We start from the raw sequence: 18321 nt of genomic DNA, 5'->3' as shown, positions 1-18321 counted from the left end.
CCAGCACTTGAGATCACACACCTTTAATCAAGGCACCAGGAAGGTTGAGACAGGAAGTGATATGGCTAGACAGAGAAAGGAATATAAGGCGGGAGGAGACAGGAACTGGCTCTTTCAGGCTAAGGAGTTGGTGAGGTAAAAGGTGATGCCTGTGGCTTGCTCTGCTTCTCTGATCTTTCAGCTTTCACCCTGATATCTGGCTCTGGGTTTTTATTAAGACCAATTAGGATTTGTGCTACATAGCCCAGGTGATCCAACCTTTCAGAATGCCTCTGTTGCAATTTCCTCAATATTCTATATCCAGAACAACTTCAAAGCTGCTAGCTGAGATGGTCCAGCCTCACAGACTACTCTAGCCAGGGCTTCAGATAAGACATTTCTCCATCACACAGAGACTAAACAAAAATAATACAGTGAACTCTCCCAGGACTTGACCATTATCCCAATTTTCTCAGGGTCCCCTAAAGATGCCGTTGCTCCCAGACAATAGGAAGCAGTCTAGAGAATGTGATGCCCACATTCCCAAGAGATGGGGTGGGTGGGTTTTGGTCATTCAGTGGGTTAGGATGTTTGTTGTTGTTTAGGGGGATTGGTTACAAGTTGGTATTGGTAATGGTCAAAAAAAAAAAGCTAAACAAAGGAGATTGGATTCAGAGATCTCTTTCTGAAGGGAAAAGGAGGAGATATAGTATAAAAATTATGGGATAAAAAGGTGGATTGTTGAGTCCTCTTTTGGACAACCACTAGTCTCAAATACATTGTTATGGATTTTTGTATATTGACACAAATTTAAGGTTGTTTTTGTTATACTGTATATGTTTCTACTCTTGTTTAAAGTATTGTACCTATGCAGCTCATTTAACAATGTAATGTAGATTTCTAGTCCTTGAAAGTTATTATTACAAACTATTCAGGATAATTAAGAAATACAGGTTAGTCTTTCTGCCATTTTGGCGCCGGTGGAGGCCTGCTAGGAACAGGACTTCTAAAAGGCAAATATGTCTGGAAGGCTTTGGTGCAAGGCCATTTTTGCTGGCTATAAGCGAGGTCTCCGGAACCAGAGAGAGCACACAGCTCTTCTTAAAATTGATGTTGTTTATGCTCAAGATGAAACTGAATTCTACTTGGGCAAGAGATGTGCTTATGTGTATAAAGCAAAAAACAACACAGTGACACCTGGAGGCAAACCAAACAAAACCAGAGCGATCTGGGGAAAAGCAACTCAGGCCCATGAAAACAGTGGCATGGTTCATGCCAAATTCCGAAGCAACCTTCCTGCAAAGGCCATTGGACACAGAATCCGTGTGATGCTGTACCCTTCTCGGATTTAAACTAATGAAAAGTAAATAAATAAAGTGGATTTGTGCTCTTGTAAAAAAAAAAAAAAAAAGAAAGAAAGAAAAGAAAAGAAATACAGGTTATTAATTAGTCATTTATAGTAATCAAACTTGTAGTCATGTTAGGTATGTTTTCAAGATCAAACACATATTTTAGACAGACAGGTGGTCTTCAAATACTTCAAAGACCTACAGAATATGGCATTTAAAATGTTTTAATATCATAAGGCTTTTCATGATAGTGTGATAGGTCATGATACATGAAAAGGATGATGAGTATTGAAGAACCTCCATATGGGGTGTAGTGGGTAGCCATTCCAGCTTTCATCTAGAAGTTCCAACCCCCATTGAGGCTTTGGTAACTGTCACACCTACAAGGCAGGGCCAAGAGAGGACACTGAAGACCCAAGATCTGGATGCACGGGCTCTCTTGGTTCCTGGACCCTGGATGCTGGAGGTAGGCCAAGCAGAGCTCTCCAGAGAACACCGCCAGACTGTGCTACACCTTGTCCAGACCCTAACCTATCCCTTCACTTGTAAGTTACCCCACAAAATAAACCTCCCTTTTAACTATGTGGAATGGCCTTAATAATTTCACCAATAATGGGGTTTGCTTTTTATTGTGGCAAAGTTAGCCACTGGGCAAGAAACTGCCCTTGCCTCAACTGCCGACAGTATGCTGTCCAAACTGGACAAGCAGGACACAAAAGAAGGCAACTGCTGAACTTTGCCAAGACAAGGTGGGACAGTCTTTCAAAATTCCTGCTTCACTGATAAGTCTGTCAGATATTCTAGGCCTGTAGGCTGAAAATGGATGCTGCATCGTTGCAGAGAAACCTTGGGGTGACTGTCCAGGCAACCAGGTGTCTCTGTCGTTTCTTAGTTTTGAAAGTTGCTTGCTCTTCACTGCCTGTTTAATCAGGTAATACTATATCCTTCTCAGGTCTCTGATAAGGTTGAAGATGAGATAGTTAAAGTTTTACAGTTTTTCCTGTTACCAAATTCAGAAAAGAAACTCACAAAAGAGGTGTAAAATATATAGGGTTGAGAGACATAAAAGCTTAAGTTGTTTATATGAGAAAATGTTTTGAGGTCTAAAAAGATAGTTTTGAGGTGGTAATACAAGTTAGGATAAAAAGTAAATTAGGTACAAAACTTTGAACTCACCAAGATAGGTTAGATAATAGAATATTTTCTCTAAGTTTGCCAGAAACAGATAGACTGGACATTGTAAATGTAATTTTTACCTGATAATTGTTCTTATTGTATAGTTTTACTATGTTAGAGTTAAAATTTTTCCTTTTTATTTAGACAAAAAGGGAGAAATGTTGGATATTTGTACACTGTGTGAAGGTATATTTCTGTGATTGGTGTAATAAAAAGCTGAATGGCCAATAGCTAAGCAGGAAGTATAGGCAGGACTTCCCAGCAGAGAGAAAAGTAGGAAGCAGAATCTAGGTGTGTGAATGAGATGTGAGGAGACAGGGAGGAAGCAGGATGAGCAGTATTTGACAGAATGTAGATTAATAGAAATGGGTTAATTTAAGTTATAAGAACTAGTTAAAAAACAAGCCGAAGCTAAGGCCAAGCTTTCATAATTAATAAGTTTCTGTGTCATTATTTGTGAGCTAGCAGCCCAAAGAAAAAAATCCAACTACATAAATAAACAAATATCATTTAAAATTAAATCCATAACCATTGCAAGTACTCTAGTCCACTCATCCTACCATTCTCTTAGGTGATTTCTATTTTTTTCCTGAGACTCCTATTATTTCCCACATACTGACTCTTAACAGAGTCTTGTTCTTCCTTTCATTGAGAAATGATCAGAACAGAGCTTTCACAGACCCCACCACAACCACATCTACCTGTAGCTGGAAGTTTTCTTGTGTCCTGCCTGGTCCTGTAGCCACTCAGACCCAAATAAACACACAGAGGCTTATATTATTTTCAAATTATATGGCCTAGTGGTTCAAGCTTCTCGCTAGCTAGCTCTTACATCTTAAATTAACCCATGTCTATAAATCTCTACTTTGCCACGTGGCTTGTGGCTTACTGGTACCTTACATCTTGCTTCTCCTGGCAGCAGCTAGCAATGTCTCCTCTGTTCTTCTTCTCCTGGCAGTGGCTAGCAATGTCTCCTCTGTTCTTCTTCTCCTGGCAGTGGCTAGCAATGTCTCCTCTGTTCTGTCTTCTCCTTCCTCTCTCTCTAGTTGGAATGTCCCACCTAACCTCATTCTGCCAAACAGCTTTATTTATCAACCAACCAGAGCAACATACATTCACAGCATACAGAATGACATTCCCATCATCCACCCAATTACTGTATCTGTGCCTATGTTTTTTCTTCAAATGATCATGATAAAGTGCCTATGATCCAATCCTGCTACTGGTGTATGAATGTTCATTCATGCAGAGGTCAGAGGACAACCTCAGGTGTCATCCTCAGGACCACCTCCCATCTCTTTTTGAGGCAGGGTTTCTCGCATGGACCTGGAACTCACCAATCAGGCTAGACTGGCTGGCCAATGAGCCCCAGAGATCCTCCTGTCTCCACTTTCCCAATGCTATGATTCCAAGACTACACCATCATGCTGGCTGTATCTCCTCCTCCTCTTAAAGTTATTTTTGCTTTGATGTGTTTTGTCTATATGTATGTGTATCATGTGTGTACTTGGTACCCAGAGTCCAGAAGACGGTGAGTGAGCCTCAGGAATGAGTGTTAAAACTGGTTGTGAGCTGCCATGAGAGGATAGGACCCCAAACCCCTGCAAGAGCAGCAAATGCTCTTAACTACTGAGCCAACCTTCTATCCCCATACCTTGCTTTTTGTCTGAGTTCTGGGGATTGAACTCAGGTCTTCATGCTTGCAAGGCAAGAATTTTATCATCTAAGCCATCCCCAAGTCCCTAAGTAGAAGATTTTTTTGGGAGGGGGGTTTGTTTGTTTTGTTTTGCTTTGCTTTTCTCAGATTTATTTTTGCAGGGGGTAGGTTTGAGACAAAGTCTCAGTATATAGTCATGGCTGTTCTGTAACTTACTGGGTAGACCAAGCTGACCGTGAATTTGGGGCGATCCTCCTGCCTCAAGTACTAAGATTACAGGCATGCATCACCACGTCAGGCCTTAGATATTTCTTTTTATCACATATGCATTATAAACATAGAATTTTAAATATATAAAAAAGAAGCAGGAGAGGGAAGAAAGAAAGGAGGGAAAACCCTATGAGCCTACCGCAGATAAGGATTTGTATGGACACTTCAGTTTCTTTCCTTACAGACTAGAAATTCTAAGTACTTTAAAAGAGAGTATTTACAGATCATTTTCCACATTCTACCCCTCCCTCTGTCTTCCCCTGGGGACTGAGAGGAACAGTATGTCTTTTTGAAAACCTGACTTGATATTTACAAACCACACCCTGACCCAGCTGAGCTCATCTCCAGCCAACAAGCTCTAGAAAAGACAACTTGGGAGCTGCTTTGTCTGTGAGCCCAGACCTTTCCCAACACCTCACTGAAGTCATTTCTGACAAGGCTTTCTCAACCGTAAGGCTGTCCAGATTCTTGTTTTGAAAGAGAAAGAAATTTCGTTGCACTGTATTACCAGCAAGTAAAATAAATGCATGCTAAACTATAAACAGAATAGATTGAATCCAACAAAAAAGATTAAATCCTTTCATTGAAAGGGAGGTACAAACCAAACAGATGTCACATCGTAGGCAGGAGGATGGAAGCTTGAAGGATGGCCTGAGCTACTTCCTGTCCCCAGATAGAGAAGGAAAGGTGCAGTGGAGGTGGGATGGGGAGTTAACATCTCAACTTTCTTCCTTTAACCGGAACCCTCATTAAATTACAACACGAGGAATTTCACTCTTAATCTGTTTTTATGAATTCCAGTGTTTCTTTTAATTTTGTTTGTTTGTTTGTTTGTTTTTTTCGGGGGGGGGGTGTTGTTTTGTTTTCCTTTTCTGGCTAGAAACTGCCCTATTAGTGTCAGGTTGGATTTGGTTCTACTGCAATCACTAAAATTGTGACATTTTGTTTATAGACTAAGTTTCAAATCTGGGACAAATGGCTGAGGTGCCTATTTAACATATGAAAGCGGACCTGGCAGCCAGGTTCTCCCAGTATCCCTCAGTCCCTACCTGTTATTACAGGGTATGGCTGGCATACCTGGCCCCCTACCCTGAACTCTCCAGGCCAGGGGCTGGGCTGCCCTTCCCCCAGAGGCTCTTCCCTATATCATCCAGACATTTTGGTTTCCCGCCTCTTTTGTACATTTGGCCTCCTGGCTGCTGTACCAGGTCCCCCACGCCCCACTCCCTCCCTCTCTCTCCACATGGCCCAGCTCAGCCTGGTCATGTCCACTCTGACCTCTCCCAGATATCCCTGCCTCTGACTATGCTCTCCCACATATCTATAATAAACTTTCTATTCCACCATACCTAGGAGCAGTCATGTGCTATCATTTCTTTTTTATTTCTCTTTTTTTCATTCATAGATGACCACTGTTATTTAAATAAGTGTTTTTAAATTATTTTTTATTGACCTTAAAAAGGAACTGGAGGCCACAATTTAACAGACAGAGGCAGTAACTTCCTCCTAAGTTACTAATGAATATAAACACACAAAGGCAGCTTCTCACATAGCAGTTGGTGGAGGGCACAGGTACATGAGAAAGGTCACCCTTGTTAGCAGGAGACAGTAGAGAATGTTCTCAAGCTTTTCCTCATCATGAAAGCTGAGATCAAAGGGGAAACAGAAAATACCACTTTCTAATAATTAATTGATAGTATTTCATCGCTCAATCTCTACACAATTCATCTAGAAATTACCAGTAAGCGTGTCCTAAATGTAATTTACTGCTGTGAGATGGGAAGGGTTCCAGAGTTTCATCATTAACTATATTGACTTGCCACTTGTTAAGCACAGAAAAATACTTTTGAGGTTTTCAAAAAAACAGGTTTATTTTATTCCAGAATTGGCTTAAATGATATGCATCTATTATTTCTTAGACACATGTTATGAGACATTGAGTCTAATTCATAACTTTCCTAACAAAGCTAAAGGGCCTCTGAAGTGATTCCATGATGTCATGATTTCTCTCAAGAAGCGCCAGTGTGGGTGCTGGGGAGATTAAAGAACTTGCTGTTCCAGCCTTGGTGATGCAGGCCTGTATCCAGCCCTGAGGCGGTAGAGACAGGCAGATCCTGGGGATCAGTGGCCAACCAGCCTGGCCTAATCATCAAGCCCCAGTGTTATTTATTAAGCGGCTCTGTTTACCGTGTGAGAGAAGCCATGCAGCACAACAAAACCCACTATAAGAGTTTGTTAGGGAAAGAAATAAAAGGGGTGTGCATAGGCCTGTGGAATGACCGTGCAGGAAGAGAGGGGAGGAATAGGGGGGACCCGCTTTTATAGGTACCCCACACACATGTGCATATGGGCTTACGTAGCTACGCCACACATGTGCATAGATTATGTAATCACGTGATCATGCAGCGTACAGATTAGGACCTAAGGCCCTAGGATGACTAAGCATCCTGCCTGGCTACTGGACAGAGCATGCACAGTCATGTAGATGGATGAGTGGCTAGGAATTCTAACACCCAGGTCACAGTGAGAGACCCTACCTCAAAATTCCAAGTGAATGGTGCCTGAGGAAGGACATCCAAGGGTGACTTCTTACCTACACACAAACACATGGGATGGGGGGTGTGAGGGAGGAGGAGAAAGAAGAGGTAAGAGATGAGAAATAAATGGCATGATGCTTACAGGAAAAGAAACCAGAGAATTCTAAAATAAACCTACATCTAAAACAAACACCTGGCACTCCAGCATCCTATTGACAAATAGTCAGTAATCATTTAGTGACTATAGGGTTGGACCAGGCTTGGGCAAACCAGTTTTATGTGGAGTCTGAATGTGGAGGAAGAACACTCTATTTGTCTGTACCATTTCCTCTCCCTGAGCTTCAGAGATAATCCCTAGCACTGCACACACTGAATGTGGAGGTGCTCACTCTAATCCCAGCACCCAGGAAGTAGGCCTAGGGGGATCAGGAAGGTCAAGGTCATGCATAGCTACACAGTGAGTTTACAGTGGGCCTAAGATACATGCAATTGTGTCTCAAAAGTAAGTAAATAGAAATGAAGGGTTGAAAATGCATTTCTCAGTCTTATTTACACACAGAGTTACCATTTCTGGGGCTCTGGATTTTCTTCCTATGGACTTAAAACGCCATCTGGGCCACTTCCCTCAGCCTAAAGCACTTCCCTCAGTGTTTCTTGAAAGCAAGCTTGCTGCAAAGAATCCTCTCACACATGTCTAAATCCGGGAATATATTTAGCTTGCCTTCAGCTTTTAAAGCATAGCTTTCCAGAACATAAAGGTCGCCCGTTTCTCTCTGATAAACTTTTATATTTTTGCTGAAACATGTTTCTTACTTTCCACCCAAATAAGCCAGCACCCTCCAGCTGGGAAGCTTGTGTTCTGCACCGTGAGTCCTGCAAGAGTGGGGGGGGGGGGGACACCAGTAGAATGAGAGGTGGGGGCACACCAGTAGAAGGAGAGGTGGGGGCACACACCTGGTAAGAACACCACAGGCTCCAGGCTCAGTCAGCAGTGCAGCGGTTTCTCAGAGTAAATGCTCTGAAATGTGTTGTTTGCTTTCGGTCTTTGCCTCACGCTTGTAAACAACTGCTTTTTCTTAAATGCATGAGTGATTTTATAGCAGTCTGGGAGGAAGGACTTCCCACCATTGGCGCTGCTCTGGTGTATGAAGATTAAGGGTGCTCAAAAGCTTGAATCCTCAGAACAGCAGCCACTGGCTTGAGAACACTTGACTATATAAGTTGCTTGGGTCTGTCACAGACGCCTATCCCTCTGGAGTATTTCACTTCAGCTTTTTTTTTTTTTTTTTCTCTCTCTGCTGGAAATTAGAAAAAAAAACCTAACTTTTCATTGGAGATCACAGGGAACTCAGATTTCCTGAGCATCTGCTGGGTTTCTAGTGTGACATATTGTCCATGTACTATTACTCTCAAAAATTGAAATTTGGAAGCCCTAAGTCATGGCTCATGCTTGTAATCTCAGCAACTTGGAGGCTGGCTGAAGCAGAAGACTAACCCCAAGTTCCATGCTAGCCTGGGCTACAGAGTGAGATCTGACCTCTGACCTCAAAAACCCAGACGATGCTGGTATTGACAATAACGATGACAACCTGGGGCTTTTTTTTTTTTTTAGAAAGTTTGTAAAAGCACAGGAAAAAAAATTCACCTTCAGAAATATTTCAAATTGTTACCACCCCAGAGAAAAGTTTACATGTTTAACATTTGGATCTATTTTAGATTGCCGCCAAGATAAAGAAAGACAGACTGAACACATCTAGCATATTGCCTCATTCCCTCTTTTCTCTCTATCCCTCCCCATCCCACCTGTGTGTGTGTGTGTGTGTGTGTGTGTGTGTGTGTGTATAAGTGGTGAGACATGGTCTGTTATGTAACCATGGGTATCTTAGAACTTGCTGTATCTCTCAGACTGACCTTCAACTGACCTCAGACTTGAGTGCTCCTCCTGTCTCTGCCTCCCAGATGCTGAAGTTACAGACATTCACCATCACAGTCTGTTTAAAGATTATTGCTGCTAGTAGGATAGATTTCCCTCAGACCAAACTTGGAACAAATAAGAATTTTAATTTGAGGTCATGCTTCCCCTTCTTTATGGGAAGAGCTAGAACATAATTTATAGAAGATGAGCCTAGGAAAGATCAAATACTTCAATAATCAGGACACGCACTTTGCAAGGAGCAACCATACCAATAACGATATTTAATGTTTGTTTTGTTTCTTTAACCTTTGAACCCATGGGGGTGCAGGGTTGGGCAGGGTAATTATTCTTTTTAGTCTGGGCCTGTCCTCGTTTTTTGGAGTGAACTCAGTGAGAAATCATTGGCTGATCATCAGCGGGAGGGGTGCTGAACTGAGAATGGAGTACCCACCCTCCTCCATCATTTTCACTCCAAGAAGAGGAGGATCCATCCCCGCAGGAGCTGACACAGACTGGGCAGAAGGGGCCACCACTGCCAAAGCCTGAGTCATTTCCCTCAATGCTTGAGCAAACCCTGAAAAGCTCTTCCTTCTCCAGCATTTGGGACTAAAATTTCACAATGGCCAAGGAACCTCTCAGATCTGGGAGTTTGGAGCCAGGGAAGGACAAGAACAGAGCCTGGGGGCAGAAAAGCTGAGAGGGTAGAGATTAGTTAACCATACTGCCTGGACTCTGAGCCCCATTTGGTAGTCATGGGGAGGATCTGATCTGACTCAGTCCTAGAAGTTACCGTTCTCAAATGGACGTGAGTACCAGTCCTGAGTTCAAAACTGTATAAAATACAACGCGAACCCCAGCTGTACCCAAGTGGGTTTCTGTTGTTTCTGAGAGCATCAGAGGTTAGTTATCTAAATAAATAAAATAATCTCTGTGCCATGACTTTGGGGGCCCCCACAAGGAAAATAATCAGAAAATCACTTAACATTCTCTGTTCGAAAGTAACAGAATCCTGTATTTGTGTGTGTGCCCGTGTGTGGTGGGAACAGAACCCAAGGTGTCATGCATGCCAGGCAAGGCCCTACCACTGAACTTCCACAGCTTCCAGAAGTAATTTGGTCTTTGCCACATCGATACACTAGCCTATGGATCTGTCTTTTCATAATCCAAAGGCCCGCTGAACTGTTTCCTCCAAACAAAAGCTAACTAAACTAATTCTCTATAGAGCTATAAAACATAGTTCTCAAAATTACAGTGGTTTTGCAATCTGTGGCTACTATCCAAAACATGTTTTAAAATGACTGAAATTTTGCTGGCTTCTTGTTCAAAGCTTATCTTTGGTCTCTAGGATCTTAATTATCCCATCGAGAATATTTTCTTACTTTTATTTTTTATTTTTTGGGATAGGTTCTCACCCTAGCTTAGGTTGGCACTGAACTCACTATGTAGCCCAGGCTGGTTCTGGATTTGAATTCATGACACTCTTCCTGTCTTAGCCTCCTGAGTGCTAGGATTATAAACCTAACCACTGTGCCCATCTGAGAGTATTTTCTTTAAAAACTGATACTCTTCCTATTATGAACAATGTCTTTGGATAGGAAAAACATCCACTCATCATACAAAGCCCTAGGCAGGAGTCACGTGATCTGGCTGTTTCGGGATGGCCTTTCAGTTCTGCTGCCTGTCCAGTGTGGTCAGGCAAACCTGCCTTTTACCACTCACGGGCTTCTCAGTGTTTATCTGGATTGTTCTAACAAAGGTCACAATTGCCATAGTTAATATTTGACTAAATTATATTTTTTATAAAGAGGGTGTTGTTTCAAGCTAGTTAAAAGAAAACCTTCAGAAAGATTTAAGGTGGAATGGTTCAAGAACAAGAAAAGCTTATGAACTCAGGGCACGGTGGACAAGGCATGGTGGAAAGGGCATGGTGGACAGGGCATGGTGGACAGGGCATGGTGGACAGGGCATGGTGGAAAGGGCATGGTGGGTGGGGCAGGGTAGACAGGGTAGGGCAGAGTAGACAGGACACGTAGGCAGGGCAGGGTAGAGTGAACAGGGTGGAGTGGACAGAGCATGGTGGGCTGGGCATAGTACAGCAGCACCACTCCCATCATTGGTAGGCCAGGAGACAGAGGGAGGAGGGGATTGTTGATATAGTCAGCTGGCTTTCTCCTTTCCCCCTTCTAGTATATCCGGGCTCCCAGACCGTGGGATATTCTCCCTAGCAATTAATCCTCTCTGGAAATGCCCTTACAAACACACCTATCAATCTCCTAGATAAGTCTAAATCCAGTCAAGGTTATCAGTGAAGATTAACCAGGTCATAGTCATGTTCCTAGAACATGAAACATGAGTAATGAATCTGACTGTGAAATGTGTTCAATAAATAGAAATGGACTCTGACTTAATCTTTACAACTTTATTCCAGATATTAAACAAACACACTGACAAGCAATTGGCTCACACAGATCCATACCTCCATTAATTGTAAAATATCCTTTGTGAATTAATAATCACCTACTACCGAGATTTTTATCCAAGTAATGAGTTCCCCTTGGCCTATTCATGCAGCTATTGGCTATAAGATATTGCCAAAATCCTCAACAAAACTCCTCACCTAGGTATTTAGACTTGACTTTGAAATTGAACTATTGAAGTTCATAGTGCTGGTTTAAATAGGAATGGCCCCCATAGGCTCATATATTTGAATTCTTAGTCATTAGGGAGTAGCCCTACTTGACAGGGATTAAGAGGTATGACCTTGTTGGAGGAAGTGTGTCCCTGGGGGTAGGCTTCTGGGATTTCAGAAGCCCAGGCTAGGCCAGTGGCTCCCTCTCTTCCTGCTGTTTGTGGATCCAGATGTAGAACTTTCAGCTACTTCTCCGGCATCATGTCTGTCTTCATGCCACCATGCTTCCTGCCATGATGACAATGGACTAAACTCTGAAACTGTAAGCCAGCCCCAATTAAATGCCTTCCTTTATAAGAGTCATCATGGTCATGGTGTCTCTTCACAGCAATAGAACAATGACTAAGACAAGTTGATACCAGGGACTGGGGTATTTCTGTGATAGACCTACCAATGCATTTGCTTGGAGAAATATGGAATACTCTGTGACTCTAGAGAACCCTGACTAATACAAACTGACTGGTCCAAGCTCAGGGAGACTTGCTAGTGCCAGAGAACTTGAATTCTAGTGTCCGAGGGCTGGAGAAAGTTGTCCCAGCTCCAGGAGGGACAGCAAACTCACCTCTCCTCTGCTTTGTTGTTCTGCCCAGGCCCCTAGCTGGTTACAGTCCACCCACACCCACACCAAGGACGGACCTTCCCCATTGAGTGCACTGACACAATGCCAATCTCTCCCAGGGACACCCTCACAGATATTCCCAGAAACGACGCTTCCTAGCTATCTGCATAGCTTTCCTCCAGCCAAGGTGACATCTAAACATCTTCTCTCTTCTGCTTCGGCAGAAAGTGTGTTCACTTAGACTGTTGGTGAGCCCGTAGTCAGCATGCCATGTCTGCAGCAGGCAGTCTCGCCAATTCTGTAATACTTAGAAAGCTTGTAGCTACTGCACCCAAGCTGTGTTCTTCAGCTGCTCTAGTGTGAAGGTCTAGACTTAACTTTACAGGCTCTATCTTAGGGAAAGGGTCACCATCTCAGACCACCTGCTGTACTCAGTTTCAGGAAGGACCTCAGGAATGTGCCATGACAACTCACACTGATACAGAGCAGTATCCTCCTGCAGACATACTGTCTGTGGTTTATGGCCCTTGGAGATATCTAGATAATCCTGCTGAGCAGTCCAGATAATCCTGTTCAGCAGGTTGTGGTCCTCCAAAAGTCTAACCCAATAGTTTCAAATGTGGTTTCACGCCCAAAGTCTAGACCAATAGTTTAAAAAAAAATCACCTTGCCCCTTCTACCCAATCCCAAGTTGCCAATTCCCAGCTTGTGGTTTTTCCCTATAAAAACTCTCTGACACATTTCCTTCCATCTGCTGTGTGGTGGCCCAGGTTGAACCTGAATAAAAGGACCCTTATGTGCTTGCATCAGAAACCGGCTCCTTGATGGTCTCTGGGGGTTTCTCGAAAGGGGTACAACAGTAGCAGTAATAGAAGCCATTTGATTCCATGGCCGGACCAGGTTTCTCAGGAGGCTCAAGACTTGTTCAGAAGCAAAGGAGGCTCTTTTATTTACTGATTTTATTTATTCTCTCATTTATTTATGAACATAAAAAGCATGAGGTTTTACTACAGCATTTCTTTCTAATTATTTTTTTTCTAATAAAAGTCTCAGACTCAGAGCTACACCTGACTCTGCCCCCAGAGTGCTGGGGCTAAGGGTGTGCACCACCCCTGCCCAGCAGTTTTAACTTGGGCTGTTTCTCCCTGACGCTTTCTCCTCCACACACCCTGGACTCACCTCCCCTGCGGCCTTGTTTTCACATCACATGTATCCTTTTACTCCTTCCTCCTCCTCCACACCACTTGTTCCCCTCTTGTGGTCTCCTACCTAGTGTCATATTTATTCACATTCTCATGTCCCTTATTTACATATATGCAAACATCAAAGCATCTGCATATGACAGAGACCATGTGATTTTTGTCTTTCTGAGTTTGGATCCTCTCACTTAATATAGTATTTTCCAGATCTGTCCAATTTCCTGCATATTTCATAACTTCATTTTTCCTTACAGCTAGGTAAAATTCCATTTGTTTAAATTTCACATTTTCACTATACATTTATTTATTGATGGACATCTAGGCTGGTTCCATTTCCTTACCATCAAGAATATAATGTAGCAATGAATACAGATGTGCAAGTATCTCTGTGGTAGGATACAGAGTCTATCAATATAAGGGTCATTTTAATTTTTTTGTTTTTTTGAGACAGGGTTTCTCTGCCTAACTGCCCTGGCTGTCCTGGGACTTGCTCTGTAGACCAGGCTGGCCTTGAACTCACAGAGATCCATCTGTCTCTGTTCTCAGAGCGCTGAGATTTAAGGTGGGCGCCACCATCACCCAGCAATTTTTATTTTTTAGTAAATGCCACACTGATTTCAGTAACGTCTTACTAGCTGACATTCCCACTAGCAGTGAATATGAGTTCTCATTTCTCTACAGTTCTCCAAGAAATCACATAGCATTTTGATTGTAAATGTTATCCTTTAGCTGTAAAATAAGCAAGATATAATCACTGCTCTTAGAGCTCTCATGTATAGTGGAAATGAGTAGGGAAATGTTATCAAGTGTGGACATAAGACTTGTTGGGGCATCAAAGAAGACTAATAGCTGAGTCAGCCTGGGGAACCACAGGTCTGCAAACACCTGGTTCATGGGGAAATTCTCAAATGATAGCTGTGTCCCAAATAATGAAAATGGAGGAAATATTCTCAGCAGATACTACGATACCCAAGGTAGAGCTCAGAGGAGTGGGCAGAGCATATGAAAAGTGTGGCAAACACTGTAAGCAAATGAGATGTTAATTTGAAACACAAAGCAGGACTGGCTCAGCAGGGAAAGATGTTGGTTGCAGTAATGGTGCTTGCTGCCTGAGGACCTGTGCTCAGTCCCCAGAACCCACATAATGGGAACAAAATGCCTGAAAGATGTTCTCTGATCCTCACAGGCATGCTGTAGCACATGTGTGCTCACTCACACTCTTCTCTCACACACACACTAAAATAAAGGTAGTAAAGATTTTAAAAAGCACAAATTAGCAGGCTTTACTACAAGTTTGCTAATTAAACATCTCCAGAACAGTAGCCAGGGAATCTGTATTTTCAGTCAACATACCAGGTAATTGCTTTTCTTTTTCTTTCTTTCTCTCCCCACCCCCCATACAGGGTCTCATTGTGCTGCCAAGGGTAGCCTAGAATTTACAATCCTCCCATGTCTGCCTCCTAAGAGCTGGGATTACAGACACGTACCATCATTCCTGGCTTCTGTGACTTTGGAAAACACGGCCTAACTGTCAAAAGCCATCAAAGTGCTTCAGATCCAGGGGAAACTAATCAGGAGAGAGCTTCCACTGTGTTGGTAGAGTGGAGCCTGAAGTCAGGGCAACCACACTGAGAAGCAACAGATTCTAACTGTGCACACTAAGCTGCAGTAAGTACAGGCTTCAGGGGCTACACTTCAAATGCATTTAAGGGGCCAGAGAGATGGCTCAGTGGTTAGGAGTGGGTACTGCTCTTACAGAGGATAAAGGTTTGGCTCCCAGGCTCAGGCAGCTCACAACTGCCTCTCACTCCAGCTCTGGCGGGATTCAAGCCCTCTGTCCTCTATGGACACCTGCACATACCACACACATAGACATAATTAAAAATAATAAATAATAAATCTTTAAAAATATATTTAAGGAGATGGCTCCACAGGTAAAGCCATTTGTCGCATAAACTTGAGGACCTGAGTTTAATTCCAAGAACCCATATATGTATGGGGGACGTTGTCTTCTGAGATCCACCCCTGACATACACGAACCCCTCCCACATATGCTTCACACATGATAATAGGAAACACAAATCAATAAAGTTTTCGGGCATTTAAAGTCTAAGATGAGGGTGACTTATGAGTGCATGCTGACGATGAGGAAGGGGAGGATGGCACAGTGGGTGGTCCTGTCCCACCAGCAGATGGGGAAGCAGATGGGAGGAGGAAGACACCGGAGCACAGGACAGAGACTGACAACTCAAGGCAGGAATACAGACGGAAGTGGCAGCCAGCTAAGAGCCTAAACAAGAGAAGAACGAGGGAGGGTCCTTGCAGCCTGCCGGCCCCAGGTCCTGGCCTGGGGTGAGACCTGGCTGCACTGCTATTCTCACGTCTCATAAACTCAAGTATCCTGGTGGTACACTTGCGTTACCTGTTCATTTCAGCCAGCATTTCTTTCTGCTGTTGACAGTCTAGGAAGAGAGTGATAAGTGGGACTTGGGACATCTGGAGACTCAAACAGCCGTAAGACATCGAGGTGAAAACATCCAGTTGGGCTTTGACCTACGAGCACAGCACATGGAATGTGACAAGTACCTGGTGTACAATAAACAAATGCCTGTATTTGGTGGAATCTGAAGGGCTGTGGTCACCTCAAACGAGCAGAAGAAAGGCACATAAGAAAAATAAACGTCAAGGGAAAAAGATTAAAAAATACAAGTCCCTTAGGACACTAGAGTGATTAGGAAGGAAAGTTAAATACTTGTTATTTCCTGAGTGTAGAAATGATCCCTTAGGTATCATGGTAAAAACAAAATTGTCCTTCTTAGGATTATCAAATATGATTAAATCATATAAATACAATTAATCTAATAAAACTAAAACAATGTATTAATGAAGAGAAGAATCTTCCCATACCAACCAGACGTAACATTACATGGCTTTTACTCCGGATGTGTGAAACTCGATGTTTCCATTTCCTCGTAGGGAAAAACAGCTACTGGTGAGCAATGTCATGATGCCATTGGCTTTGCTCAAGGTGGGGGGAGTAATTCCTCAGCTTAGGTCAAGTAAGGCCCAGAATGCCTGAGTCACACTGCGCCTTACGTCAGAAACCACAGTGCGGTGAGATTCTGTCTGGGATGATTTCCAAACATGTGCTAAGCATTATTTGTCTCGAAATTTTGTGTAATAAGAATTTTTAGTTTATATTTAAATGATCACTGGACTAGGACATTTGTCAAGTATGATAATTCTTTGGACCATATTTGTTCTTTTTTCCTCTTACACTCAAATATTCCTTTAAATACGTATGTGTACCTGGGGTTTAGTTTTTGAGACAGTATCTCACTATGCAGCCTAGGGTGGCCTTGAACTTACCATGCTCCTTCCTCAGCATCCTGTGTGCTGTGATTACTGGTATACTCCACCGTATCCAGCTAAAATATATTTTTAAGCATAGCCTCTGAAATAAATGTCATTTTTAGCATGCCATTCCCACGGGGCACACATAGACATACAAAATTCCATATTGACCCACCTGCACACACACACACACACACACACACACACACACACACACAGGCACACTCACAGGAACACATGCTTTTTCACCTGCCTACACACATAGATAACACACACATGCACATGTAGACAAACACATGTACACAAAAATGCAACAATCACATGTACAGGCACACATGCATAAACCCTCTAGTGCACACATGCAGACACATTCATGTATGTAGAAATGTGTGTGCACACACTACAGGGAACAGAAGGTCATAAAGGACAAAGTTTAGACATGTGCTGATTTGACTATCCAGAACACGCCTCAGAAGGTTACATGAAAGGGAGACACTGGATTTAAAAACAAAAACAAAAAACCTGTTTGAATGGTTGTTACTGTAGTCTCAAATGTTAGGGGTCCTGGCTTGCTTGTGATCGGTACTATTTCTGCTTCTCCAGTCCACAACCAGTATTGCACTTAGAACAGGAGTTCAACAGTTCCAAGTGTGGTTCCAGGCGAGCAGCAGCTGTACCCGTGAGCATGGTAGACATGCAGTCTCAGATCTCACACAGGCCTAGTCAGTACCCCAAAGCAGGGCACGGCAGCAATATTCTAGCAAGCTCTCTGAACTGATTCTGCTGTGTGGTCTACTATGAGACTTGCTGATTTCAACACACAGAATCTCTAGTCTGAGCTCGTGAAGTCCCATAAGATGTCCCTCCTACCTTTCCTTGGAATTTAGCATTCAGATTATTGGGGTTTTTTGTTTGTTTGTTTGTTTTAAGGTACCAGTATCCTTCCTAAACTGTAGGAAATTGGCTGTTTCATGAGACACTGAATCTCAGTACATTAAATATGATCTGAACTCCGGAAAATAGTGTCTGCCACCTAACTGATATGCTCTCACAAATGGCTGTTCATCATTACTATCGTGCCATTTCATTCACTTCTCATAAACATATAACTATTGTCAAAATAACATCACTTGATTAAAGCAATCCAATCTGATAAAACAGAGTAGCATGCAAATCTCCCAACTGTGGATTTTTTTGAACCAGGTTATTTCTGCAACATCACAAACATTTTTCCAAAATTAAAAATAAAAAATTACATTTTAGTATTATCAATTTGGTTCAGTACTTACCAAAATTAAATAGTTTTTTTTTAATTTTATGCGTTTATTTAGTTGCATGTGTGCATATGCCTGTGCATACATATGCATCAAAAACAGCCTGTGGGGTCAGCTCTCCCTCTATCATATGATTTCCAGGGAAAGTGGTTATTTACTCCATTTTATGTGTGTGTGCCTGAGTATATATGTAGGTATGTACGTATGTGTATCTATATTATGTATAAACACATGTAATGTATACACATATATGTACACACATATGTTTCTATTGCCTACAGAGCCCAGGAGGGGGCTGCATACACCCTGGAACTGGAATTATAAACAATTATGAGCTGTTGCATGGGTGCTGGGAACAAATCT

General features: G+C 42.6%; 1 protein-coding gene across 1 annotated transcript; it reads left to right on the top strand.

The window, feature by feature from the left end:
- Positions 1-956: 956 nt before the first annotated feature.
- On the top strand, positions 957-1331 carry LOC131925741 (large ribosomal subunit protein eL33-like). Its single transcript, XM_059281094.1, has one exon. It carries the CDS (start codon positions 999-1001, stop codon positions 1329-1331), a length of 333 nt encoding a protein of 110 aa, XP_059137077.1. The 5' UTR covers positions 957-998.
- The last annotated feature ends 16990 nt before the right edge of the window (positions 1332-18321 follow it).

This window comes from Peromyscus eremicus, chromosome 15 (assembly GCF_949786415.1).
Source record: "Peromyscus eremicus chromosome 15, PerEre_H2_v1, whole genome shotgun sequence".
Taxonomy (NCBI): domain Eukaryota; kingdom Metazoa; phylum Chordata; class Mammalia; order Rodentia; family Cricetidae; genus Peromyscus; species Peromyscus eremicus.
This window is presented reverse-complemented; position numbering and strand designations above follow the sequence as displayed.